The 27,931-nt window shown below is 40.2% G+C and overlaps 1 protein-coding gene across 1 annotated transcript; it reads left to right on the forward strand.

Annotated features, from left to right (window-relative positions):
- LOC118782137 (synaptotagmin-9-like) lies at positions 1–27,900 on the forward strand. Its single transcript, XM_036535402.1, has 7 exons — positions 1–148; positions 12,008–12,374; positions 12,809–13,349; positions 24,358–24,478; positions 25,113–25,284; positions 26,520–26,649; positions 27,826–27,900. Exons 1-7 carry the CDS (start codon positions 1–3, stop codon positions 27,898–27,900), a joined length of 1,554 nt encoding a protein of 517 aa, XP_036391295.1.
- Positions 27,901–27,931: the final 31 nt, after the last annotated feature.

Below are 27,931 nucleotides of genomic sequence, written 5' to 3' on the forward strand. Positions count from 1 at the left end.
ATGCCTGGAGACAGAGAGGACGAGATTTGTCAAAAGGCACTGGAACTCTTGTCGGATCTCTGCTCTAAGGGCGAAGTGCAAAGCGACAATTGTTTGGATTTCATATATTATTTTCGCGATCTTGCCAGACCGAGATATACAGACTCAGGTAATACTCATAATATACATAAGTTATGTACTTTCATTGTTGCTGTTATATTACTGTCGTTTATTAATACAGGTCGACTGGAATCCTCTTTAACTAAACAAGACGCTGTTTCAATCAACATACCTTAAACCTAATTTGACACTAATTCAACTTGTTGCTGAGACAAATATCATCTCTACTTTTGTCAAAAGTAAAGTATTTCAGTGCCTTATTTGTGTGTTCCAAGATATGGAAAGCTCCTGTTTGGAGACGTAGCATCTGTACGTTTAATCTGTGTATGCTGCGCGAGATATTGAAGTCAGTCATCAGTATGTTGCAAGAGGGAGCAAAGGATGAGAGCCCCGCCCTTTCACGATAGCTTTGCAAAACTACTATTCAAAGTAATACACGAATAATAATAATGGTGTGCATTCTGGTTGCTAAACGGAGACAGACTCCTTAATTCTTTCTGTCTAATTCGGCTTTACCTGGGATAATAGGCAATTACAGGTGTGAGTTTAAGTCACCTAAAGTGAAGTGCAATTATAGGAGCTGAGTTAATTCGTTAAACCCTGTTAGTGATGTCATAAAACATACATGATTCCACGCAAGTTCGCACGGATATTTCCCACAAGACCATATGACCTATTTACTAGCAGTTACGGCTGATTCTCGTTCGTTTCTGCACGGTGATATGGTCACTTTTCTTTTTTTCATTCATTAATTTCTTTTTTGCAAGTATAAATGTACACAAATGCAAATATGAAGTACAATAAAACCTAAATTCACCCGTGGGTGCTCCTGAAAGAATACTGAATTGCAAGGGGTGAACTTACTTTAAACACCTTCACCTAGAACTGCATGTGCTTGAATGTCATGTTTAGGAGCAGCCATGCCAGTACACTGTTTTAATGCATGCACTATAGGCTGAAGGATAACCTCAGCCAGTAGCTCTGTCTTTTCTCTGTATCACATTCTGAGATCTGTTGGATATCATCTTGGTTATTTCGAAATTTGACCTAAGGGCTGCAGGTTCACATCCTAAATGAGACGGTGCTGCAGCCTGGTAACACAGACTGGGGATATCCATCTGCATGAATGGATAGAGTGTTAAATCTGAGTGGGTCCAGATGATGCCACCTGCTATACTAATACTGTCGTGTAGTGAGCAGCAGAAGAAGCAGTATGCATTCTAATAGCGCTTCATTCTTTTATACTTATATACTGTTTCAGCAGAGAATTCTGGTCTCACCTTTTGTTAACCCCAGATTTCCATTTCACCCGCAATCCTGAAGTTTCTTGCTCATTTCTTACTCTGGAACGAGTGCAGTTTTTTAAAAATGTTTAAAATTTTAATTTAAAATTTAAATTTAAAATCTGCACTAATAATATCTGTCAGCTGAAAAATCAACACATCATTTATGACAGATGAGGGTCATGAGGTGCTGACAAGCAGTGTGGAAAGTTTACAGTCATGCTAATCAGATGCAGTTGCAAGCAGTTAGGATGTAATTTAGGAAGATTCAATCAGTGTAGACTGCACTCCATTCGGGGCAGGAATACAAATGGGGGGGTGGGGGGGGCTGCAGCAGGGGCTATCAGGAATAGTTACTGTATTCTGTTCCTCTAATCTGAGTCCTTGCCCTTTTGTTTTGTCAGTGGATTGAGGTGTATGGAAGCCGTCAGCAGTCAGAGTGCTTATTTCAGGCCCCCTTTCCCCATATCCTCTCAGTCCTGCCCTATTGGCTTCCTTGAAGGTCCCATCCTGTAGTCCTGTCCTACCCAACCCTCGGCTCTCCATAGAAGGAGGCGCCAGCCCTGAGGTTGGCCGAAATTTCCTGGAATGCTCACAAGACCATTGAAACACCTTGTTCCCTGATGCCTGCAACGATAGTGGCAGGTCTACATGATCACCACTCCCTCTATCCCATTGCACTGTGGGGCAGAAGGAGTGGGGCCTTTTGTCTGTCTACAGATTCGCCCTGGCAGTACTTCCTCCCTCTGCTTGGCTGCTGGAGGTTGCCAAAGTAGGTTGTTGTAGCCTGCTGGAGGCTTGGGGTGTCAGAACCCCCCTCCTTACTCCACTGTCAATATATTAATAACTCTGTGCCACTACTTTTCCCTTCTATTGACGCTCATTCTGGGTGCTGTTGGAGGTCTATTGAACCATTATTCTTAGCTGTATCCCTGGCGTCCTTAATTCCTATTTTAATAAAAGACTGCAGCTGAGACCTGTCCTCTCTTCGGGTGAGAGGCATCTCAATAAAAACGCAAATGGTCACACTGGAGAGCCTTGACACACAGCTTGAGGGCTTTGTGCTTTTCTTCCTTAATGCTGCCTAAGGGAGGGGAGGGCTGTGATATGGTTGTTGATGTGTTGCTTCATTTTAAAAGTACAGATCAAATTTCTGTGAGCTGGGGCCAGATCATTCTTTGTACGTGGCATAAAAATAGGTGGATGTCATGATCTCAGGAACATTTAAACACATTTCAAAGCTCATAAAGTTCTATTGCCAAAGCATGGACAGAGGGTTGCTTATGAAAACATAACATTGAGCAATGCCTTACTGTCCCTGACAGAATTTTAAAATGAATTATGAGTATTGAATTGTAGAGCACTTTCCTTTGTAAAGCTAGCATAAATGAATTATTAACTGCGCACAGATGCACACAAGCATATGTGTTCAGCAGTCCATGAGAAAGGCCATTGGGGGACCTTTCTGCACTCATTTCTAATTCAGGTCACACCCTGTAAGTGCTTGAAATGTGTGTTTGACCATGCAGCCCTGTGCCGTCTTACATTACCCAACAATCAGTCCGCAATTAGACACAGACATGATGACTGACTGATACCCCGGAACTCTGTGGTCATGCTGCCCAGAATGCGCACAGCTTACTGCCAGGGGAAGAAAGAAGCAGTCTCTCTTAAGCATAGGCTGTGTGCCCACTCTGTAAACAGTTTGCCCTCCTCTTAGTGATAGAGAGAGAGAGAGAGAGAGAGAGAGAGAGAGAGAGAGAGAGAGAGAGAGAGAAAGAGAGAGAGAGAGAGAGAGAGAGGGAGAGAGAAAGAGAGATAAAGAGAGAGAGAGAGAGAGGAGAGAGAGATCTCATAGGACCTTTCATTGCCTTTATAAGTGGTCACAGAGCTTGCATCCAAGGTAGATCCACCTCGGGGCTATGAAGTTAACAACATGAGGGGAGGGAGATGGTGCCAGGCCTGGCTGTGGTGCAGTTGCCAGCATCCATATCCTGGGCTCCCCTTAGTTTTCAGCTTGCTTCACAGCCACCTGGCTAAGACACAGTGCTCTCATATTCCTGCAATACAATAGCAACACAAACACTTCTGAAAAAAAAAAAAAAAAAAAAAAAAACGCAGCAATGTTTTAAGTACCTGTCCAGTGGGCAATGACTGTATGCATTTCTTATATGAAAGATGACATCATGATGATGATTGAGTCCAATCACCAGACTAGGTTGGTCCAATATAAAATGCTGCGTTTAGCACTGAACAGCTAAGATGTCATGTATTCTGAGGCGGTACTCCAAAGCCACACAGCTGTGATGCTGTCAACATTGTGTGAATGTTTTGAAACCATTGGGATTGAAGTGATTTTCCAGTGATGAGATTCTGTGCATTTAGGTCACCAGCTGAATGTGGTGCTTTGAAGGGCTGCACATCTCAACCTAAAATCAACCAAGTGCAAACCACCTCGGATACACAGCTCAATGCCCGCAGGCGATCACTCCCTTTCTGAGAGGGAAGTGGTTAATGCTCGTGGAGCCTAGAGGATATCTCGGGGGTTGTGGTCTGGTCTCTTTTTTTCTCTCCCTTGGAAGGTGATTGAAAGGCGGGCGCCTTTTGAGTCAGTAAAGATATTCATAGCTTTTCCTTCACACAGAGAGCTACCAGCTAGCCACACAAACACTGACTTGTGACTCAGTGTATTCATTGTGCTGGTGTATTGTCAAGATTAGTCTATGTACTCTTTTCCCTAAGCAAAAATTACTTAAGATAACATTCCAAATAAAATTCTGTATGAACTTAGCCCAACACCCTCAGGCTTGTCATACTCTCACTGTTGCCATTGCCTAAAGATTCAATTACACATCATTTTCATTGGACTCCCAACACTTAAAATTCATTTGTTTGGATGCCATTTCTGTTTACCATCACACATTGATGTTTCCTGGCTGAATTTCTTGACAGCAGTTGGGCGTTCTTCAATGGGAGCCTCACCCCCTGCCTACCTCTCACTTGACACAGCCCAGCTGGGGTTCGCAGATGGCTGTTGGACACACAAGTCTTTTGAAGTCCCATGATCCTCACAGCTGGGGACACAGAGTTGCACATGTGATGGAGGTCATGCTTCATGTATGCCAGCCGTCCTGCTGCTTTGGGGGCACCTCTCTGATCCATCAAACACAGTCAGATTCCTGAATGCATTGCCCATTAGAGCGAAGATAATACACTGTATGTTTATGTTCACCCAGTCACATCATCAGATTTAAAAGATGTTACACTGTATTCCCTTGCATCTGAATGCCAAATAGCACCAGCTGATTGCATCACACTCTGATGAATCTGAAGATGCAATGGTCTCTCATCTTGATTTCATCCTGTAATCAGTCTGATTCTCTGTCTGGTATTTTGTTTGTTTTTGCTTGTTTGAACACCAACATTAACCAAACACATAAGACAGGTAAAATTACAAGGTACCACTGAGCAGTAGTTCTCTTGGTTTGTTATATATGCCAGGGGTGTCATTAAAATAAGAATGAAAATGTTAGTTTAAGTTCCAGGTATTCACCTTGATTTCTGCCATACAAGCATTGAGAGGTTAAATGTTTTCTTGTGTTTAAAGGTATCTCATTTAGTCAAGCTCTGAAAGAGAAAATACATAAGTGTGATAAATTTAATTTGACACTGAGTCTACTTCATGTCTAAAAAAGAAAGAAAGTCTTTGTGGCCTCTTACAGGAACCTGTAAAAAGGTAAACCTGTAAAAAGTTCATGTAATGGTCATCACAATAGCGAATTTCATAGCCATCAATTTTTTTTAATCTGTAAGGGCACTGTGTCAAAAAGTATGCCAAAAAGTTGTGTTTATGCACTGAACAAAGAGTCTGTAATACACAGATTAACATGTTGAGTCAGTTCGTAAATCCATCCAGCTGCTTGTAAGATAACCCATTTGTACTGGACCCTAAGCCACTGGTATCTTTTTTCATACTCTTTAGTGTATATGTCAGAGCAGCCCCTTTCCTCTTAGGCCCAGCATACAGTCATGTATTCTGTGGAATCACCATTGCAGTATAACTGGATACATGATGTAAGGACACACAGTAAGAGTGCATGGAGATCGTGGGGGTGGAAGAGGGCTGCACGCTGACACAACCCTGCTCTCTGTAATGAGACCTCTGTGCCCTGGAACACTGGGATCGCACATCTGAGTTCTGAGGGAATACCTAATGTGGCGGGCAGAGCCAGACACAAGTGCCTTTTTACAGGAATCAAAGGCACTGGTCTGCGTTTGGTTTTGATGTGCATTTGAATGCTTATTGCCTGCAAGAATATTTCTTCAAATGATCTTGACAGATTTTTTTCACAAAATGACATCACCAGTGAATTTTATTATTTCTAGACTTTATAATTATTAAAATGGGGAGTGATTTGCTTGCTCTTAAAGAATTTTGCCCTGATTCTGTGTACTTACCTTCTAATTGCTATCTGCGTGAAACTGTCTGGAGTTCACATAGCTTTTTGTAACACTTTGTTTGATGTGGTAGGTCATTCTGTTAATATTATAGCTTCATAAAAATTATATAATGGCTCCTGAGAAATCATGACCTTTCATAGCTAAATTACATAAGACTTGTAATGCATTCAGTGGTGTTATAATGGCTAAATCATATACACTGAGACATGGAAACCTGACCGAAACTTTACTGATATATCATGTGTCACTTCATTTGGCACACAAATATGACATGTGACAATTTGATGTGTGTATAAACATTTGCTAGTAAATCATGTAATAATATGATGTCACATGGCTGACCATTTGTGGAAGCTTTTGTCTTCGAAGCAGCTATGGTTGGCATATGAAGAGAATTAAGTTGTGTATGAAACTATGTCATAACTAGAATTATGTAAGCAATATGATATCCCATTTCAGAAAAAGTGATCCCCATGTTGAATTATCTCCAGAGTGATTTAGACATGTGCAATTAGAAATGTTGGATATGTTGTCATATTGATTTGCATTCATCAGTGAAGCAATTGATCACAGTTTACCCAGTGATAACATGCAAACAATGAGCTAAACTGGGGATGCTTTGCTCATAGGACAACCCATTCTTAGAATAAGGCACATCACTCTCTAGCATGTTCCTTTGGCAAGACCTCTTGTTGTTTAAGCCATTTTAAAATTATTTGTGAAGTAAAGCATGGTTTTATTGAGGGAGGACCTTTTCTTTTTTGCTGGTTTCACAGACAGATTGACTTTGTCATTCAAAAGAAGAGGCAAGACAGAGCTTGTCTGTGGCAGACAATAGTCATGTTTCTGATGATGCTCATTTATATATGGAAAAAGAGCTTTCACGAGGCTTTAGCAACTCCCACCACTGACTGAGACAATATTGAAATGGCCTTACTTTCAGTCTCCGAGGGAAGCAGAACTCTTGCTGAGGCAATTAAACTTGAATTGATCATCCTTAAGGGGATAACTTTGTTAACGGCTAATGATCTCTTCCCTCCTCTTTCCCAATTCAGCAGAGGAATCAAATGGTAACTCAAGACGCAAGACTATGAGCTGCATCTCGTGATACATCACTAAGAACTGGGTTTTCAGTTCTATATTTAACTTCTAGCTGTAATGTACTGCCAAGTACAAAGTTCATTCAGTCAGTGGGTGCCACATTACTTATTTGCTTAGCACATACACTTATCTTGGTAAACCTACATAGCGCACCTTTTGCAAGAACTTCTCTGAAAGCAGTGCTGGGTTACAGTGATTCCTGTCCTCATGCTGTTACTGTCTGTGCTTGTTTGATTTGTTGACTGAATGTGAATGAGCTGCATTATGTAATGATGGTCTGAAGTCTTACCGTTCCTTGTTTGCACAATAAATGCATATCCTATGGAAATCTGTGATAGTAACCTTTGCATGCTCATTGTCAGTCTTGACCTTAGTGTCATTTCAGCGTATTAATCTTCTCAGTTACATGAATTCAGAATGTGGAAAACCCCACTTTTTGGGGACCGGTATTAGTGCCAAAAGTTCCAGATCAGAGCACTTGGGGAGATTGTGGAGGAGGGAATATGCTTTTAAAGTAGACTACAATGTCCTTTTACCTTGTGCTAATACTTTCCTTGTTCTTTAAATGAACATACATTTTTAACTCTCTGGCAAAGCCAAGCTGAAGCAAGAGCAGTGAAGATTTTGCCCCCCCCCCCCCCCCACACACACACACACACAAACATACACATATACATGACTCCTGACCATAAATGGGCTTGATGCTGCCATTGGTAAGTCTCCTGCCTGCTGTGGAGCAGATGACAGTAAATCCATCATCTTTAAAATGACATACCTATAGAGGCCGGTCCTCACATCCCATCAAGAAACAGGACTGCCTTATACAATTATGTAAGCAATTTTATCCCAGGTGAATTTTATAAAAAGCAAATTTCAATTGCAAGCCCTTTAACATCTTACAAACAGCTTTGATAATATCACCACATTTTTCCTGTCAATTCTATAATTTCAGTAGAGTTTGCTGTGCTGTTCAGAATTAGGAGTCATCTCTTCTTTACTGGGGGGGGGGGGGGTTGACATAGATGAGAATTCCAGATCCATCATTTTTTTGAAGAATCTCAGCTAGATGTAGCAGGAGTTCACATAATTACATTTTTCTTTTGCTGTTATCTGTTGACTACAGGAAATAGGAAAAGACTCAACCAAGAGGCAGAGCACAGAGGTGGCTGCACTGGAGCTGATTAAACTAATTTCGCTAACACTAATTAAACTTGTCATGGGTTGTCTAAAAAAAGTTTCAACGTGCTATATGTTTAATTAATAAAGCTCCTGTTTTCAATTAAATTGCAGTGCTTCCATTAGATTCCCTTGCGTTCTAAGCTAATTATTCCATGATTACACCTTTTCAGTTTTACTATAGAAAGAGCAGGATAAACCCCAGGAGAACTTTGGCTTAAGGGTGACCCGATATTCGTATCATTTTAATGCAAATCAGAGGAACAAATGCCCTCATCTTGTTGCTGACCTTTCTTAATTTTGGAAAAATAAATGTCTTTCCATCATCTCCTACAAGATGCGTGCATACATAAGTGCACACACATGCACACTTATTGTCTCTATGGCTAATAAGTCTTTGGATATAAAATGTGGGATTCGTGTTTAGTTGGGCATTCAGAGGCGGTGCACTTACTATCAGGCTGCATGTTTACTCCATCTCCAAAAAAACACTTCATATAGTTCAGTTACTAGCATCACCTGGTTACACAAGGTCATCGAACATTTTTAATCCATATAAAGGATTATGAGCAGCACTGGCAAAATAGGGATTGAGCATTATTTTATGTATTTTTGAACAGCATGGAAAAGACTGTCCAGTTGAGCAGAAGATGCAAACATTTACTGTGCCTGATACGCCCACCCCCTGAGGTGTGACCTGTGAAAATGCATTGACATGCATTAAACATTGAGTCAAGGCATGCAGGCCCAGCACCTGCGACAATTCATTTATGATAGGTATGGCTTTGTCATTGTGTGCCCATACCAGCATTGTCTAGTACAGGCAGTTTTGGGGACCATGAGGAACTGACAGATGGATGATTTGTACCATAGTAGAACAGAAAATGAGTGAGCAATGTGATAGGAATTGAGGCAAGCTGGGCTATAATGTAGCAGGCAAAGAGTTACATGGTAACAGCACGAGCAGCAGGGAAAGGAACAACAGTAACATAAAGCTTTTTTGTGTAACCCATCAAAAATGGCCTATTGGTATGGAGAATGATGGGTCTGGACAGAGGGCCAGCTGTATTGAAAGGGATACAGTCCAGGCTAAAAGCATCTCTCTGGGGGGTTTACCTGAGACACACTGAGTGAAGCAGAGCCTTTATCAGATTATTCCACCATCATGCCAGCTGCGGGGCTCCATGGGAACACAATGCACTGACAGGAGTAGGAACGGCCAGCACAGTTACAGTGCCAGACTCTTTCGCTACTATTATCACTATTCAAGCCTTTATAGATTGATGGGATGGCTTAAAATGGCACAACCAGCACTTTTAAAGTTAAATTCTCAAAGATACGTTTTTTGTTAACATTTGCAATGTTACAAGGTTTCAACATTGAGGCAATGTTATAATAATAGATATCTTTGGTGTCTGTTCAGTCTAGAAATAGTGTATCGGTGTCAGTTTATTGTGTTGCTTCGCAGAATTTTTTTTGTTAAGCTTTAAATTTCAATCTGTGCTTATACAGTGCTCTAATCACATACAGATGTTCTTTGTGTTTCTTATATGGTGCATTGACTGTGTCAAATCAAATTAACCTTGTAAATTGCTCTGAATGAGCATGTCTGCTAAACAACACACCAGTACTAGTATTACTAGCAATGTTAACAATACTAAAATGCATTACGTAGACATTATTATCTGAACATTAAAAAAACCTCAGGTTTCATATCACATTATGAAACAGTTACCAGGAATTATCCATCATTGCAAAAATATACATAACTATCTTTTGTTAGCAGTTGTAAAAAAGTATGCATTGTTTTATTAGCATAAGATGCCAGCACAGCTGATACTCTGACACAATGGTGAATAATTGTTTTTGCTTCTCTGGTGTGATTGTCCATGAGAGATTCTGCTTTAATGCCTAATCATTACAGTATAGCCTGAAAAAATTATAAAGGAGTCTGGTGCAGAGTAGTGGACTGACTGTGTGTGTGTGTGTCACAGAAACAAACATAATCACTTTTAATTAGAGATGTCAATTTCACCTTACCATTATCTTTTATTGTGTGCATCCAGCTGTGGAAATCAATTTCAAGTTCATGAACACAATTCTTTGAACACAGAGCACAGAAGTCGCCTTTGTGTGGATGCATCCTACATGCAAAGCAGCCACTCCACTTCTCAGTGTGACCAAGCTGTACCAGATTTTGGAAAGCACTTCTAATGAACCTCAGTGCCCAGCTCAGTAGATGTTTTTGACAACGTCATGATTAGGTTAGTTAGTTTCACTAACAATGCATGGTGCCGACTGATGGAGAATATGTTCCTTGAGAATAAAATATGTTTTGTGTCACCCATGCACTTGCCTTGACCTTTGCTCGTTTGAAGACTGAATGGTGAAAAGGCAGTGCACCCATCAGTATGGTGGGAAATGCCAAAGAATAGTGCAAATTATTGAGCCAAAGAGAAGAGCACCTTCTTAATCCTCACTTTTACATTTCTCTTATACCTTCAGCCATAGTTCATAGCTGCTTTTTCCTAAAGCTGCTTTTTTTAAGCACAAAAGGACCTCAAATACTTCTACAATCGCTCATTTGACATGGTAGTATTATCAGTAGGGAGTAGAGGAGAGTAAACACAGTACTTTGCAGATGCAGTATTCATGAGGCAATTTGTGGACTCAGCAGGTCGTTTTTTACATTTCATAAAAACTACACTGTGACGAAAGCAACATTTGTGAGCTCTCCAAAGCCATGGTAATCCTGAAGACTGCATGGGGACTGTGTCTCGGCTACTGCCCCTCATCTGACTTCATTATTGCGCATTCTACTTCTCAGTGGACTTCTGTTCACCAGCTGCTAGAGATATAGTAGTATTAGCAAAAGCATGGTAATAACAAGTTTGGATTACAATAAGAATTTACCTGGCACAACTATCTAAAAATGGAATATTAATGGCATGAGTCAAGTCCCCTTGTTGATAGATACCAAAACACTCTCTTTTGAAAATCCCACTGTGCTGAGCCACACCACAGATTGTTGCCAAAGCCGTGGAAGAACAATAGCTTGGTGGCAAAGCACAAATGACTAGACACTTTAAAAATAGGATGCAGGATACCTATCAGTCATTGGTGTAATCAATGATGAAAGGGATGAAGATGTTATTTGGGGAAAAAGCCACTCTTAAAATACTGCAAGAAAAAGGTTTGATACATTGCCTGTTATTGTCTTTAAAATAACAGGTCATATATCAACCTTTTGCTATGTATGAATATAATTTATTATTATTTATTATTTAAAGTAATGATATTCTTCTAGGGGAATGGAGGGTCTGGAGGGTGTAGCTGCAATGTGAGTGGCTGATGATGCTGTCTGTCCCCTCTGACTCTCAACATCCCTCCCTGTCTCCGACTCTCCCTCTGTCTGTATCTCTCAGTGTCTCTCCCTGTCTTTGTCTGTCTGTCCCTCCATCTCTTTATTTCTATATCTCTATTTGTCCCTTCCTGTCTCTCTCACTTTCTCAGTTCAATTAAATTCAGTTAGCTTTACAGACATGAATAATATATTTGTACACATATTTTTACAATATATAACATATATTTGTACACATACATTTGTATTGCCAAAGCACAATGTACAAAACAATGTACAAACACAGTGTACAAAACATAAACCGTAAAGATAAAGAAAATATTATGATATGGATTGATCCATCTCACATGCAGAGTGCTCACTGCTTGCCCCTCAGGCTATGGAAGATGCCAGTATCTTAGGCCACTTGTTTGGCTGTCCCCCCATCTTTTCTTGGTCAATCATCTGTGTAAATTGAGGGAGGAAAGTATTAGTTTTATGAGGCGTCTTTTACTTTGTGGTATTTGTCTCTCTCTTTTTCTCACAGAGGTGTCAGTGAGCCTGCTGTCCCTGGTGGTGACAGCCTGTGGACTGGCCCTTTTTGGGGTCTCTCTCTTCGTGTCCTGGAAGTTGTGTTGGATTCCCTGGCGAGAACATGGCTGTGCTGGATCGCCAGGGGCTAAGGAGGGCCAGGCGGAGCAGCAGGGCATCTTCACAGATGTGGATGGTGCTGATAACGAGTATGGTCAGGACTACATGAAGGAGCTCATGTCAGCACCGGCACCTGAGTCGGCAATGAAGATTAGTCACACCTCGCCCGACATCCCACTGGAGGTCCAGTCCAAGGACAAGGAGAACTGTGTCCACAATGCCCGCATGCAGCGGCAGATCACAGAGCCAACCACATCTGTGAGGTCAGTTCCCCCATCACTTCACAGAATCTGATGAGTATCTGTGGTTTTCTACAACCCTGGATAACCATGTTCTCAGAGGGTTTCTGTTTCTGTATGTATACCACTCCAAAACTTGTAGAGTTATCCTTCCTGCCACCTTGAATTAAGTTTAACTTTTACCATACACACTTTCAGAAATAGGCACATTAAAGGAGCATGAGAGGAGAAATAAGTCTGTTCTACAAAGCCTATAAACACAGCTCTGAAATCCAGGTGTGTGATAGGAATAAGGCAGACACAGCAAACACTCAGGAGAGATACTGTATTGATTTTTGTATACAAATTAAGGGTCATAAAGAGACAACCTTCAGTTTTTAAGATCATGCAGTGTTGAAACAATTCCCCATAAATGAGGCTGTATGACTGATTCTGTTCTGTCTCACCTTACTTTCAAGGCATAACTCCATACGGAGGCAGATGAATCTGTCCAACCCAGACTTCAACGTGGCTCAGTTCCAGAGGCAGGAATCTTTGACCGGGCTGGGCCGGATAAAGCCAGAGCTGTACAAGCAGAGGTCGGTGGATGGGGAAGATGGCCGGAGAAGCAACAGCTGTGGCCGCCTCCACTTCATCCTCAAGTACGACTGTGACCTGGAGCAACTCATTGTCAAGATCCACAAGGCACAGGACCTGCCCGCCAAGGACTTCTCAGGCACCTCCGACCCTTATGTGAAGATCTACCTGCTCCCGGACCGCAAGACAAAGCACCAGACCAAGGTGCACCGCAAGACTCTGAATCCAGTGTTTGACGAGGTCTTCTTGTTCCCCGTGGCCTACGCTGAGTTGCCCACACGCAAGCTGCACTTCAGCGTGTACGACTTCGACAGGTTCTCCCGCCATGACATCATCGGCCAGGTGGTGGTGGACAATTTCCTGGACCTGAACGACTTCCCAAGGGAAACAAAACTCTGCAGGGACATCCAGTATGTCACCTCGGTGAGTGCTTTTCTCATGGACTTTTCACTGAGCTGGAAAGACATGTATATGATGTCATAGTCAGTGTGCTTAATAACTATGCACATTAGCCTTGTGAAATGATAATCTTTCAAGATGTAATCATGATACATTTGTGAAATGCTTCACTTGATCATCCTTGAAATTATGACATTTTAATATGTAAAAATACTCTTTCACACAGTCAGGAACATCACATTTTGAAAAACATCCATGGTTAGAAAAGTCAACATTTTATTCTCTTACTGTCTGAAGAGAACTCATCAGAATCTACCCACCTATTAGTAAATCCTATATTCAAAATCATGTGCTTATATACAATGCATTCATTCTCAATATCACAATCTAGCCACATTGTTGTGTCACAGAAAAAACATGGCATCACAATGGATTCTTTGCTCCCTAAAAGTCAACACTATGATGAAAAAAGTGACTGAAAATGTATTCATGAAAGAAGAGTTTTATGTCAAAAAGGAGAATTGAAAATGATTTATAGGCAGACTAGGCCTTCACAGTGACTGCAAGGAAATAAATGTGTCAGGAATTAGCCTGGCATACCTCATGTCTGGTTCTAACTTTTAAAAGAATTTTTTTTGTTCAGATGACTTTGTTCTGACTTACATCTACTGTAAATGAAAATTGTATTCTTCACAGCTAGGTGCCAAATCACCATCATGACAAAGTTTGATGAAAAGCTCTGTTTTTTATCTGACAACGATAGAGCAATATATTGTCATGGGATTTGGGAAACAGGGAAGCTATATGTCAATAGATTTGAAGGATATGGGACATGTTAGACACATTAAAAACTGAAAGACTTAACATGTATTCCTCTAAATAAGTACTTGCTGAAGATTTTGTCTAAGTAATATTTAGAAACAAGGATAATATAGAAACAATAGTGCAGCTGAGAAGGGGAGAGGATTCTAGTACATGAAGAGATCAATCTGTCAGTTTTGACCATGATTGTGATAATGATGCTGCTGAGTTTCTTCTGGCTTATCGTCAGGAGTGCAGTCATAAGATGGTAGAACTGAAAGATCTGTCCAAGTTAGAGTCTGATTGTCTGGATACATATTTTCATCTCACAGAAGTGATAATGCGGTTTCAGAACACATTGAGCCCTGAGTAACTGATACCTTACAAATCATACTAAGAATTATGAAGTACTTCAAATTTTGCCTCAAGGCAAATTATCTTTCAATACCAAAACATTGCCTCCTTTGGGGGTTGCAAAAAAATGGAAAGACTCCAATTTGTTTCCCGCTGCTAGGTTTTATAGAGGACAAGAGGGAATAGGATTAACATTCTGATCAGATGACTGCGTCACAACGACCAGCAGACAATTGGTACTAAAAACCCCTTATTAATAATTCGGAGGTCTTCAGGTTGTAAGCATTAATCAAAGGCAGCATGAACAATGCAGTGACAGAATCTGACTGAGTGTCAGCCTAGCAGGGTTCACCTTAATGAAAGTGAATCGTTGAATATGGGTGCCGCTTGCCACATGAACTCAGTTTCCAGGTCAATGGCTGCCATCAATGGCGTGTTAATTGTGGCAGATCAGTCTAGGGCAAGGCAGTGTGCCTCGCCCAGCTCTCTCTTTTCTGCGCAAGAAAGTGCTTTCTCCCATAGAACGTCCTAGCATTGGGTATCAATTCCAGATGAGGCTTACATGCCCCTGTTTTGAAACAACTGGTTTTGTGGTAATGTGGTAATGTATTCCACTCTAGAATAATTCTAGATGCTTGCTGTCTGTTCTTCACTTTTAGCATTTTTCTTTGAAAGAAAGAAATTAGCTTGTTCTTTTCAATATCACAGAGCCACACTGGCCATTCCATTTCTTTTGCCCTTGTAGAAGGTGGTTGCTGGTGTTTGCAGAGGAAGTGAATGCCCTATTTAAGGAGAGTGGGCTAATGCCTTTGTGAAAGTATAAATAGCAAAAAGGTTTAGCACGGTGTTTCAGCCTGTCTCCACGTGCCAGCAGGTAGTTTCAGCCCTGGTCCCCAGTCAGTGAAAATGACAAACCTGAATGATAATAGCCTCTGAGGTAAAAGAACTAAGTGATTCATGGCCTACATGGCAGATGGACTTGCAAAAAAAGCACAGGTGAGAAAGCTTTTGGGAAGTCTATGCAAATCTTACTGCAATCTGTGTGCATATTCAGGGTAAGGACTGATGAGATTAGTTTTGCGTAATGATAGCCTACTGCTCAACCGAAGTGACAGCACTCTGTCACAAGTACAGTCTAGGTACAGTAACTTGAAAATAAAATCTGTTCCATTTTATTGTTCAGGGTGGTTCCATGACTTCCTTTCTGTCAGACTTTTGTGGTGGATAATTAAATAATCAGCCTGCTGCTGTTTGCTGGTGTTCACTGTGGCAGGGACAAAAGAACAATACAGATTGTTCTTTTTGACAGGAGCTGTTTGAATTTCATGAAAACTGTGCCCTTTGATGACCAGAGTGTCGACTGTTCAATTATCCATTCAGGTTTCCCCATTCAAGAACTGAGATAGCTCTGTGACCTTCTCATTATGCCAAAAAAATGGAGTGACCTGTGCTGAACTCACATTCTGTGAAATTTGCAGTAACATTTGAAAAATATGCCTGGAAAACCCAAACTGGACTCACATGACATAATAAAGTCGTGTAGAGTGTAAAGTGTAAAGTGTAAAGTTTCTCTTGCCTGCTATGTTTGGCAGTTTGGCCAGGAGGTACTTGGGAGAGTTGTTTTACTGTACAGTCATTAGCGGCAAACATTTACTGGAGTAGCATGTGTCTATATTACCAACCAAGTACTCTTGTTTTTCAAAGTTAGTTGATTGGTAGTTTTTTCTCCCAGTTTGATCACGTGCAGATTTGGCCCCTACTAATATGAATAGAAAGGCTGTACCTGAGTGGGGTCTAATTACGAACTCTGTAAAACACCTGCCCTTCAACACCTGCTTGATAACGCAGCAATCAGCTCTGTGTGAGAAATGCAGACCCCCCCAAAGGCACTCTACAGACCTGAGACTCTTATTACATGCAAATTACTTCCAAATTGAATGTCGCCATTTGCCCTCCGCTGGCCTATTTCCCAGTCCACACTTCCTCACAGAAACAAGAGTAATCAGGCTGTTTTCAATTCCCCTCGGTTTTGTGTAATGTCCTATTAACAAGCTGTAACACAGACTGTTCGTGAGTGAATGCTGCATGTCAGACGCTTTGACATCCACTTCAGGAAGGGCAATGCACTCAAAAACATCTCCAAATAACTCTCACACATTTTAAAGAGAGCTCCATAGCAAATCAAAATCAAATACACCATGAAGTGTTACTCCTATCAGGGTCCCCGTCTTGGCTACAATAAAAAGGTAGCAGCCTACTGAAGAAAGTAAAATACTTTAAGGAGTGAATGTTTCATATGAACCTATCAGGAAGCATTGGGAGGGGTGACCTAAATTTAAATAGGCATTCAGAAGGCTACTTTGACAGGGTGATGTGTAGCCGGGACAGCAGTTTATTATTCACGTGGCACATGGTGAACAGAGACTTCCTCCCCAGTGGCTCCTCATACCCAAGGGAGCCATGCACACATGGTAATTCCTCTGTATATGCTTTCAGGGCTCCATCACCATCATCTATGTGTCTGAGTCATCCATAATGCCTTTCACTCAGCCTGCATTCATCTCATTGCTCTCTCCAATTATTGATATTTGTAAATACAGGCCTTTTTCCTCTCAGTCATATTATGAGTGGTCCTTGATGTGTCATTACTACCATCGTTAAAGTGTAACAACCAAGGAGGAGGAGTAAGAGTGTTCAAGGATTGTCGGCAGTCAAAACAAGGCTTTAAACCAAGAGCACTTCCTCTCCTGTTGCAAGAAGATGTAACAGCCAGGAGAAATTAGGTTAAAAAAATCAGAGCTCCTTCTGACTGCCTAGCTCAAGAGGACAGATTTGATTTCGCATGTCAGCTGGATAAAGCTGTCGGCTTTAATGACTTCCTCCGCAGAGTATGGCCCTGCCACAAGAGGAGATCTCATTGGAGAATGAGATCTTATCTACAAAGCATGAGGGATGGAGACGCCTCGCTCCAGGCTGCACATGACCGCGTTCAGCTGCTGAAGTGGGGCAGACCTCCAGAGAAATGACACGTGGGACAGGGGCAGCCCCTCCATGATCACACACATAAATCACTTCAGGGGCTTGGTTGTGTTCCTTACGTTCTATATGTGGTAGATATATTTGAGAGAATACTGGTATTGAGGGTATTGAGGCTGATGCTACAGGGCACAAGTGAGTGGCCAGGTTAATGGATGAGAGGCTGCTAACCACTATGTCCTGCTCGATGACACATATTTTTGGAAAGTGCTTGTAGAATCCTCAATAGAACTGTGGCCCTTTTAAAAGGCAGTCACCTCCTCTGGTGGTGAGTTATGTGCTACCGGTCTGTAGTGCTGCCAATTCATTTTTTTCTCACCTGCAACTAAGCAAGGTAATGCCATGTCAGATGATTGATATGCAGGGTTGCCAACAATGCTAAATGGCTGGAGAGAGAGTTTGGATATTGTTAAAAATATTTCGAAAATGAAAATCAGTGCAGCAGCAGTGAACTTACAAACTGAAACCGAGACATGTTACTTACTCTTTTATATCAAAAGTATCACTTTTTCCGTCTGTCTTTCATGAATCTGTCTGATGCATGTATGGCAATATAATTTAATATAGCTTCACTCAGTTTCTATTCATGTTGAGGAAAAGTACCATCGTTAACTGTTAAGCAATGTTTGGAATATGGCTGGACTATCACTAATGACTTGTCACTGTAAGAGGCCTGACAGCCAGAGAGACTTTGGAAGTCAGGAAATAATAATGGCACTAATCTGAAAAGGAAATCACTTAGAAGCCTGTATCCATTCAGCATTTAATTTCATATTATCTTCATAATGGCAATATTAAAGTTGTATTTTATGTTGATATGGATTAGTCTGGAAGCAATCTATTGAAATGATACCATTTTTTAATTTGTTCAAAACATCAGTGGTTTAAAATGTGTCACAAGTTTGATCAAGATGCATGCCATGTGTAATTTTATAACTTCTACATTTTGGCATCATAAGATCTAGTACTTCTGGCATTGTGATCTTTTCACACAGGAACAAAAAAAGATAATTTTTCAAATTTCAAATTGTGAAATGACATTTTAACATAATGGTTGCAGGTATATATGAATGGGAACTGTTACTGTTACTGTTACTTTTCATGTATTTATTATATGTACTCAATGCCTGTCAAATAGAAAGGACCTCTATTTTTTAGACAGGTTCTTATCTGACAGGATTGCCTACTTAGTTGCATCTGCGGTACGTTTTACAACTACTATATTTTTTAATGAGTGTAAAATCTAAACACAGTGACTGATACTCCAGTTGGGCTATATTAACAATATACCACTAATGCTTTTGACAGGACCTATTAATTTCTCTTGAGGGTGTGACTAGGAAATCCTCCCATCCACCTCAGTTTACCTACACCTGACCATTTTTCCACTGACTAGGAAACCAGCTGCTCTGTGCTCACCTGTTTAGGAATATAATGGAACTCTAACTGGTACAGAGACAATTAAAAATAAAAAAATGAAAATTTAAATATCCAAACATTTCTATTGAGCAAACTGGGCTCTGGAAACTTTTCATTTTCTCTCACTGCAATGGAAGCAAATCTCTTGCCACTCTATACGAAAAAGATGCCATGGTTAGCTGACTTCAGAATGAATCATGTCAATATTTGTTTATTTTTCTGCGGCACAAGCTCAAGATGATTGGTATACCCATGCTGTACGGGTAGTTTCCAGATATTGCAAAGATCAGAGAGTCTTGAGAAAAGACAATTTCACCCCATAATTGGTCCAAAAACGATTTAAGTTGCCTGGAATTTTATGTGCTGTGAGATTGGGCCTGAAAGCATAGCAATTCACAGGTCATTATAGGACCAGCAGAAATATTCAGAGACTGCATGCATCATGGGCAAGGTTTTAGAATTGACCACCCTAGGCAGGTGTTCTCTCTCCCGTTTACGAATGCAACCATGACATGGCCTGTATGGCTGTATGGATCCCTAAAGCCCTCTATACACTTGTACATCAAAATATTCTGTGATTTTCAGTCATTGCTAATGGTTAACAACTACAAACATTTTAAGTGGCCCCTGGCTGAAATATTTCAGCAGTCCACAGTTTAGCTGAAAAGCTTACTGGCTTGTAAAGCTCCCTAATATCCTATATACAATTAAAACAGCTTAACTGGGTTGTAAAGATCAGTAGCAGTGTGATCAAGGTCTCTTGACTTGCACACAGGGGGCATCTGTACCAAGGATTGATATCAACAGGCCTTGGAATTTTTACTGAAGGGCACTGATAGAAGCTAATTCCACACTGCCCCTGGGTCCTTCTGAGTCTGATATCATTGCCTCTGAAAAACAGCAGATAAATTACTAGTGGGCTTGGCTTTCTGCCCGCACAGCCGTCTTTTAAGCCAGGTGGGACTTAGATATGTCTTTAAGAGAGGTAAAATGACAAAGCCGTTCTCCAAATCAATGGCTTTTCCCCTTGATGATAGAGGTAAACTGTTTGTATAATTAGAATGGGGCTAGTTGCCAATATTGACTTTTGCTTAATTGGGCTCAAGTTCATTCATTAATCAAGTGACTTGGTTAATGATGTCAGCTTGAACATGCATTGCTAGTGCAAGAAAAAAATCTTACTAATGAATCCTACACAGATTTTAAGATTTTAATTTGAATCTCCTCTGTATGAATCAATATTATTGATTTGGACTGAGGTTTGGAGATAATTAGGAATATGATTCGTGGTGTCACGGCAGGGGTTATCAAATAGCCTACCACATACCCACTCGGACCACAGTACTGTTAACATTGTGCCCAGTCCTTTTCAGGATGAAAACATTGCCTTCACTGTGCAGCCATCACAGCACAGAGAGATGTGGGTTTGCGTACTCTGGCACCATGAAGGAACGCATGCCTTTGATCTTTTCTGTATGGAAATAGCGTCATAGTTTTCCACTCCCTACATTGCAGTGAGATGATAACATCTCTGGAGAGGATGGCTGAGTGGAAAACTAAAGAAACTGGAGTGATTGCCTTTTGGTAAAACGTTAGGACAACACAGGCATAATGGCAGTGCTTCATTCATTCTTTGCTGATTTGTCTTTCTCCTGTGTTCTCCTTTTGAAATTCACTTTTCCTGACTTCATAGACTTCATCAGCTAACATTATTTCTGTTTCATCATGCTTGTGAATACAAATATACTGTGCTTTTTACAAATCCCTCTTTCTTCTCTCTCTTTCCATTTTTTTCTCTCATACATGCTGTATTAATGCATGGCAGTGGCACCTATTTTAGGTGTGGAATTAAGAAATGCTACCAATAAAACATGAAGGGTGAGGCTGGCAAGGAATAGTGTGGAGAGGTCAGTCATATCTCAATTGATTAAGTAATAAGCTGAAACATCCAAACAGGATTTTACATCCTAGCCAGAGGCCATATAGCTTTGTTCAGCGACACTCACAAACTCAAGTTTTATTAACTGACAGTGTGAACTGGCAGTATTGACTGTGCATTTTATGTAACAAGAAGACACATTTACAACATAATAACTTCCACACAGTCATCGTATAGGACACTCTGCAATGTCTCCCTTATTTCAAACCATAGGAAACCATTATTTAAAAGACCAGAGTTAATTTTTTTGACTTTTGTATACTGGTTCTATATTAGGCTGGTAAGTATATGGTCATCTAATTCTGTGACTGCATTTTACAAAATAACACTGTCCCGCTTATTATGCAGTAAATGTCTACATGTCTATGTTAATTAATATTGTGTAGAGGAGCACTCAGTTAAAAATGTCAGATTGGCTCTGTCTCCTCAGGGGGGCTCTTATTATGACACTGCAGTGCACTGTGTGTGTAGTTTGGGCTGTGTGTATGCCAGATCTGGAGTACACAGATAAACAGACATTTACCCAGGTTCACACAATGAATAAATGATTCTCTGAAACAACAATGGTAGAATCGGTGGTGTAATTGTATTGATGGCTTAAGTTTTTAAGTAAATAATAAATCTTGCAAGAAGGTGCTGTCAGCAGATTTGAAAAAAATAAAATCCCAAGAAAACTGGAAACAGAAAGCGGAAGATGGAGCTGGAGTGCTCTCCTTTGCAGGAGCACTGATGCTGCCACTTGCTTTGAGCTATGATGGCTTATTTATTCTGAAGTCAAAGCCTGATAGAAGCAAAACTCTATGGCAAATATTGAGTGCAGCAGGGACAGGGAGGTATACAAACTTGTTAACTTCTTGCATTGTTGTGTTTGGACAGTGTTTCAGTGCTGCCATAAATAAAAGATACTGGTGTTATGTAAAGGGAAATCCATTTCTCACTGACAGAGTGGAGTAGGAGGAATCCCTAATCATAGAAAGTGAAAGGTCAATAGAAATGAATTTACTCCCAAGAGATGGGCTGTTGAGGCTGACCTCTGCTTTCAAACAAGATGTCTGTTTTTGCTCTTATAATACATTTTATAGTGGTCCACTGAGCCTGGGGAAATATCGATATTTCCTTGAGCACTTGGACAACTTCTTCAGCAGTATCATTCAACAGCTCCTTACCACTGACAACAAGAACACATCTGTATTTTTTGACATTCTTATTAGATATCTTTAGTGCTCCATTTTCTTTGCTGACAGGGGTGATTTAATAATGAGTAACACAACAAAATAATTGTAAAATCAATCCTGGCTTATCCTCTGCATTGCACATTTTTAGGTCACCAGTGCTGTCCTCTGACCCAGTAACAGATAACAAATACTGCTGAAATGCAGGCCATTACAAAGTAATGTTCCTTGCCCCCACATCTCTCCGTCTGTCTTTTTCAAAACAAGGTTGCGGGCCCTGTCTATTTAAATGGGCTTTAAAAAGTAAAGGAGCCCTGGGGGAAGGTGCAAGTTGGATAATTACATAAGATGGACAGCTTCCATTCTCTGCCAGCCATATTGAGCTTTTCAGTGCTCCACTGTAATTTCATTGACTGAGCGCAAGTGACCATAATTTCACCACCGACTTGATTTAAGTGCTTGTGAGAATGGAGTTGCCGGTCATCCTATAGTCTGCAAATGGAAGTGAGTAATTGGATTATTCAGCCTGGAAGGAATAGGTTTCAGGGATCCGCCCTCATTTTTGGCATGCAAAGGAGCTAAGTGCTTGGATGATTCCAATTTGTTTACTTGCATGCCCTGTTGCCTCTCCCAGGGTTTGTTTAAATGTGGTGGTACAAGAATATTACCTCTGGAGGTCGTGGGCTGATTATGTGGGTCTGTAGCTCTGTTATTCAGGTGTCGGGGAAACACAACCATGCCTGGTCTTTTGCAGGCGCATGTCTGCCCTGATGTTGACAGGTACTGTAAATGATCTCATTTGTCTGATTGAATTGTTACCGATTTTGGACACCATCCAAAAGTGAGCATCTTCCGTTTGTTCAGAAAAAGCCTTGTTTGCTAGTCCTCTGAAATATAGCACATTTGTCATAATTAGCTGGCAGATACGACTTTCACTGATGCATGAAGAAAAGCTACTTGCAACAGGACTCCTAATAATTCAAAATATTCCTGTGTAACAATGAGCTTAACTTGACTTAGCCCCGGATCTTTTCAACAGTTAGAAACATGCCTGTGCCCAAATATTCATCAAACAATCTAATGGAGCTTCTGAAAGCGGACCCAACAAGCCTTACTTTGGGACTTCTTTGGTACAGATCTTATTTTTCTGTTCATCCTTCCTTTTATGACCATACCTTTTCTCTCTCAGAAAAGTGGTATTTTAAGCATTGTAAATGAAATATTATGGATGGATAATGCAGGACTTTGAATGCATTCATGTTTTACTTCAAATTAACAAACAACCCCCTCCCTTAGCTAGTGTTTGTCGGCGTTTCTAGCTATTGAAAAGATCTGGGGCTAAGTCAAGTTTGCCTGGGGCTTGTCTTTTATTTTTTTGAAGGGAGATCGGCATCGGTAGGTTGCAGGGGTTATATCTACCTTTATAATAAATAAATATTATCACACCTTTGGACGCTGCAAATCAAGTTCTGCTCTGTTATACAGTCTGTCTGTTGTTTTGCTATAAACACCTCCTTTTTCAGGTTGAAATATATATATATATTATATATATTATATATATATATATGTGTGTGTGTGTGTGTGTGTGTGTGCGTGTGCGTGTGTGTGCGTGTGTGTATGAGGTACCTTTGTAGGCAGTTATAACGTCTTGGTACAGAGAGCTTGGTAGCAAACCCCATCAAAACAAGAACCGTCTGATGTCAGCATGCTGCTAAACATAGTGTAGGTTCCACCTGTACACTATTTTTCACTGGCACATACAACTGCAGGCTCCTTATGTTCAGTGAACATGAAATATTAAGTTTCTTGTGTATTTGTGACTGGTACACTGCAATGTTATAATTGAATAGAACACACAAACTTGTTTGTTATCCTAGAAACTAATTTATTCAAGTTCAGTTTGAGTAGGAATGCATTAAAACTGACAGCAAAATCAAATAAGACACCACACTTGAGATGTGAGATTTGTGGGCCTTGTGGGTTCAAATTTACATGAGATAGTGTCTAATGAAAAACAACACACTGTCTCAGATGTGCTATTTTGAGCAAGGTGATAATTGAACTGCTGCTCTTAACATATGAGCAAAAGCCTTCTTGCTCTTGTGATGTGGCAGAATCTATTACTGAGAAAGCAGAGGACTTCCCACACTGAGGATTCCATTTCAGATTGACATCAACCTTCGAAGACCCAGCCTCATGCAGTGAGGGCTTGTTCTAATCTTTGACATGTGTATCTGTTGATAACTGATGTTCGAGGTGAAACGTTTTGACTGTGTTTTTGTGTGTTTGTTTATTTGTATGTTTTTTTTAGGATAATGTTGACCTAGGTGATCTCATGTTCTCACTCTGTTACCTTCCCACTGCTGGAAGGCTGACCATCACCATCATAAAGGCAAGAAACCTAAAAGCCATGGACATCACTGGGGCATCAGGTAAGCATTCACATGTCTCAATGACATGTGGGTATCCTGCAAAAACTGGATAACCCGTATTTTCTTTTCTCTTCCCTGGTTAACCTTGAAATCATTGGACACATCAACAACATGTTTAGAATTGAGAATTCAAAAATAACAAAACCATAAATACTGCACATATCAACTTTGGGAGATCACCTTTTATGAGACATTCCTCAATATACAGAACATTTTAATTTGCTGATGTGAAATATAAATACCATAATAATTTCCTGTCAGCATTTTTAGCATAAATTAAAGTTGTTTGGTTTGTATAACTTTGGAAGAAAATTTACTAAATAAACTAGTGTTATGTCCTTGTAAAACAGCCTTTGACAATTTGGATTGACTAACACTGTTGATAACAGGGTAGTGTTGTGGCTAACACTGTGAACCATTACGATCTGTTTTATATACCACAATCTCTATTTGTCATGGTCAACTCATTCTCTACCCCAACAGCATCTCTAAGAGTCCTTTTAGGCATACATTTTCAAAGAATAACATGTATTAATACAGAACGAAGATGTAATATCCTTGCAGCAGTGGACCATACTATTCCTTCCTTTTTTGTCATTCTTTGTGGCTCAACTGGTCCCCTTATTTTTTCCAGATCCGTATGTAAAGGTTTCTTTAATGTGTGAAGGACGAAGACTAAAGAAGAGAAAAACATCCACGAAAAGAAACACACTCAATCCTGTCTACAATGAAGCCATAGTCTTTGATGTCCCTCCAGAAAACATTGACCAAATTAGCCTTTTAATAGCTGTAATGGACTATGACCGGTGAGATTTTCTCTTCTTTGAAAAATTTAATGAATTTATTGAATATTTTTTTCATTCTACCCTACAATTTACATTAAGATTGGGAACAGGCAAAATTAAATGGTGAATAAAAAAGCGGGTATACTCAAATGGTGACAGGGTGGGGTTTATTAATTTTCCTCTGATTTACAACTATTTTAAACCAAATTTGAAAGGATGTCCTGCAATATGTTTTAAGCATTTCACTGATAATATCTGATGTCTTAAACTGTTTTATTATCAGAACCAGAAAAAGTTAGGAACTGAGAGATAGCTTCCAGCCTACAGGAGCTGGATAATCAAGTTAACTGGAAGTCATTAAGACCCCCCTCTACAGCAGTTTTGATTTCCTGAGAGACAGTACACATTCATCATGGCCATTCTGTTATTATCCTGTCTATTCAACACTTAGAGACAGGTACTGTATCTCAATGGTGGTGCCTTTATATGATATAAATCCTTCCAAAATATGCCATAATTTAAAATCAGTGTTCTTCTACTTTCAAAAAATATTCAGAATTCTGAAGAAATCGGATGTTTTATCAAATTGAATTATATTTTTCCAATTTTATTGTTGTGTTATATATATATATATATATATAACACAACAGTTGTACAGTTGTACTTTTTCATTAGCAGTAATGCATTTCAGTGACGTATAACAAGTGAGTGCAAGCATTCTAAATCAGCAAAATGAAAATCAGGTATGTTCTGTATGCTAAACAGTATGCAGGACTATACCTCTGTCATCCCTAAAAGATTTACTGTAAGATTGCATTTGACATGCTAAAGAGTTTTTTTTGTGATATCACAGAATGTTCATACATTTTGTTCATACATGTTTCATCTGCAGGGAAGGAAAAGAGATGCATTATCTCATTTTAATCTTGTATAAAATCTCCAGGAACTTTCTTTCCATTTCTGCTTTAAAGTATTTTTACTTCACAACTGAGGCCCTCAGCTCTGGCCTTGAAACACACCACAACAGAATGCACCTGAAGAATATGACATTGCTGTACCACATCGATGAATAAGACCAACATCTGCCCAGATTTACACTGCTTGATGTTTCCAGTGTAAATATTTGATGAGATGTTATATACTTGGAAACATCGTAATTACATAATCACTCCATATCAAGGATTGAGCTGATAAAATATGCACAGCACATCTGTAGGAGGAATGAAGAAAGGATATATTCTGTCCCCTTTTCACAGCGTAGGTCACAATGAGGTCATTGGAGTGTGTCGGGTGGGCAACGAGGCAGAGAGCCTGGGCCGTGACCACTGGAATGAGATGCTGATGTACCCTCGCAAGCCCATTGCCCACTGGCACCCTCTTATTGAGGTAAGACTTGGTTGATGGTTGGTGATATATGTCAAAGTGCATTAACCATTCTGCAACAGAGCTGCAAATTTAGTAATCAGAAAAAATGGCAGATATAAACTTCACAGTCCAATGCGAGACTAGAAAATGGAACATAGTCTTATTAATGAATGAAGATATAAGACCTAATACACAATAAATCTATAACATCTAATCATACAATCAATTTCTTTATTCACATAAATAAACAATACTGCTGTTGGCAATTATTTTAGTGGTATAAGGTGTAAGGGAACTGTAATGTGTTATTACACATCCAAGTACATACAGCTGTAATGGATAAGGAGGTTAATGGGGAGGTTAGGCAGCTGGCCTGCTGACCTGAGCTCCACATAATGATTTATTGGTTTACTTCACAGATTCCTCAAAGATGCCTTAAAAATGCTTTCCTTAAGGTTGAGGTGTGCTAAACTGATGCGGCCATGTGAGAGAGCTCAGTCTCTGTTTTGACTTGCTTGAGGCATTCTGTGCCGCACTTCTTTGAAATCTGAGTCTGAGCCAGAGTGACCCTCAAGGACATAGCCCTTGTCTATTATTCAACAATCTTCATCCCAGGCCATTTCAGCTGAGGGTAGACTCTCTTATCAAGAAACACTTATCTTACCAAAGACTACACTCAAAATGTGCTCACATTGCAAAGTTATTTCAAAAACATATCTGCTTGTTTCTAGTGGTGCTCACCCTGCTCTTTGCCTTTCTTAAGCTGACCTGTTGGTTAGTAGAGATGTTCACAATGAAATAAACATGCAAAAGTGAAAACAATCCCATTCTGTGAAACAGTAAATTGTTATTTTCTGTTTGCATAAGTAACTATACTTAAAACATTCCCTGTAGTCTTCAGAAAAGAACAGGTACAATTAGAGGTTTACTCTGTGGAGGAGAGAATTTTGATGACATACAGACAACAAGTAATTTGAGGACACACAATGCACTGGGGAATTCAGAGCCCAAGAAGACAATTTTCAAAAACAGAATCAATTCTTAAAGTCCATTATTGCGCACAGATGGAATTGCAGCTTCTTCCCTCCTTTTATCAAAATTAGATTCCTCCTGTATTTCATCTGCAGCACATTCCAGCCTCTGCACGCTGACGATTGAGGCGACCTCGTCTGACTTTCTTTGTCATGTCTTCTGCAGTGGGTGGGACAAGGTGCCACGAGCGGGAGCCAGGGTGGGTCCTGTAATTCCCTGAAGGCTCCCCCATCTCCGTAGCTGGATGGGTCCCCAAAGATCACAAAGGCAG

This window comes from Megalops cyprinoides, chromosome 8 (assembly GCF_013368585.1).
Source record: "Megalops cyprinoides isolate fMegCyp1 chromosome 8, fMegCyp1.pri, whole genome shotgun sequence".
Lineage (NCBI taxonomy): Eukaryota > Metazoa > Chordata > Actinopteri > Elopiformes > Megalopidae > Megalops > Megalops cyprinoides.

Bases quoted from the DNA above. Each gene is read 5' to 3' on its own strand.
- LOC118782137 (XM_036535402.1), top strand. From the start codon at position 1: ATGCCTGGAGACAGAGAGGACGAGATTTGTCAAAAGGCACTGGAACTC. The intron at 149-12,007 runs GTAATACTCATA...TTTTTCTCACAG, and splicing joins ACCGAGATATACAGACTCAG to AGGTGTCAGTGAGCCTGCTG. The intron at 25,285-26,519 runs GTGAGATTTTCT...CCCTTTTCACAG, and splicing joins GCTGTAATGGACTATGACCG to CGTAGGTCACAATGAGGTCA.